Consider the following 1,608-nt stretch of genomic DNA (forward strand, 5'->3'; position numbering starts at 1 on the left):
GCCCCCCCCCCCCCCCCAACAGACCCACCAGCCAGACACTGCTCTCCAAGCTGCCAATAACGTCAATTTTCCTGTTCATCAGTGCTGATTGCAATATGGACTAATGTATCTGTGCACCTCTAGTTGTTAGCTTTCCAGAAAATGGCTGGCTAGGGCATGAGGCTTCACTTGTTCATTTGATGTAACTTGACTTCTAGTAGATGAAGGCATCTTCTTAGATGAGACTTCACCTTTCTGACCAGACCATAATGGGGCAACACTTAGTAGTTGCTATTATAAGAATACTGTACAAATCACTCATTCATTGGAATTTGGATTTGCAGCCTGGATTATTTTTTTTTTTTTTTATTTCATCACTGTGAGTTTCTCTGCACAGACGTTAAAATAGACTATTCACAGACTTTTCACAAAGTCATTTCACAATTGCAAAGAAATACGTGTGCAAGTGTGTATCCTGGTAACTGAGAACTTGTGCTTTAGGCAATATTTTTATATACATTTGGGACTGCAGTTTAAAATACAGGAAGCTGAGCATCCTTTTTGGCTGTTTGCTGATTGCTGCTTTTTTGGTATATAATCATCCTAAAATGTCCAGAGCCTTTTTTTTTTTTTTACCAGTTTTCTTAGGAACACGAACTCTAAACTCTGGAAAAATCTTAGCCTGGTTGTAGGACAATCTAGAATAAGGATAATATACCACCTAACTTCAATTGGGATGAGGAGGTCAGCCAGAATTTAGAGGGAAGGAGCTGTAGCTCAAGCTAGTTTGTAACTACATGCAGATCTTCCTAAATGTGTTGTTAGGATCCTCCAGGAAAGAAGCTAGAATACTCTTGATATTTCAGAAGTAGAATGCCTTGTCTTGGAGACAAGACACCTTGGGGACAGTTTAAATTTCTAACTTCTTAGTGGCCGGGGGCTGCAGGAATGGAGGACCATGGTGCCGTCCCCCGTTCCCCCCCCAAACCTCCTTAACTGCAAGCTCCCCCAGCACCATGTGAGCAGGCAGTATGGTTCCCCTTGCTGTATGGCATAGGGAGGCAGCATCTCTGTACCGTGATACAGGCTCTCAGCACTATAGGCTGCATTGCACTAACTGATGTCTTTCTGCAGAGATGGATCGAGCAATGGGTGGAGGATTTGAAAGAGACTTTGGAAGGAATGAGATGGGGATGTCTCGTACTTTTGGAGATGCCCTTGAAAGAGGTATAGGTAAGTAAACTGGGCTTTTGTAACAACTTGTGCATCCCAGAGCTGTGCCTGTAATAGTTAGAAGCTATGTTAAGAATAATCTTTTCAATGGTTTGAGGAAACTTTTAGTTACGTTTTCTGAGTAAAATTTGTTCATCTAAACCAGTGGTGCCCCATTGGGCTCATGGGTCAAATGAGTTGTGCCAGGTCTACCTGTGGGCCCCATCCAGCATGCAGTGCTGGCCCAGCTGGGTTTTGCTGCAGCTGCTTGGAAACAGCTTGACTAGCTTGATTCTGTATAGCTGCATCCAGCCCTGGACAGACTCTGCCTGCGCAGTTGAAACAAGGCTTGGAAATTTAGGCAGTGGGGGAGTGGTGACAATGTTAATTGCTGCTGGTCCCCGTCCCCCGCCCACC

General features: G+C 44.3%; 1 protein-coding gene across 1 annotated transcript in view; it reads left to right on the top strand.

Annotated features, from left to right (window-relative positions):
• Positions 1-1,608, top strand: part of HNRNPM (heterogeneous nuclear ribonucleoprotein M) — a gene marked incomplete at its 5' end in the record, with an annotated part of 34,689 nt that overhangs the window by 10,089 nt on the left and 22,992 nt on the right. The window contains one exon of the mRNA XM_019513185.1: positions 1,114-1,212. Coding sequence (XP_019368730.1) covers positions 1,114-1,212 — 99 coding nt within the window. The remainder of the gene's footprint in view (positions 1-1,113; positions 1,213-1,608) is intronic.

The sequence above is a fragment of the Gavialis gangeticus genome, unplaced genomic scaffold (genome assembly GCF_001723915.1).
Source record: "Gavialis gangeticus isolate Ggan-Ray unplaced genomic scaffold, GavGan_comp1, whole genome shotgun sequence".
Taxonomy (NCBI): Eukaryota; Metazoa; Chordata; order Crocodylia; family Gavialidae; genus Gavialis; species Gavialis gangeticus.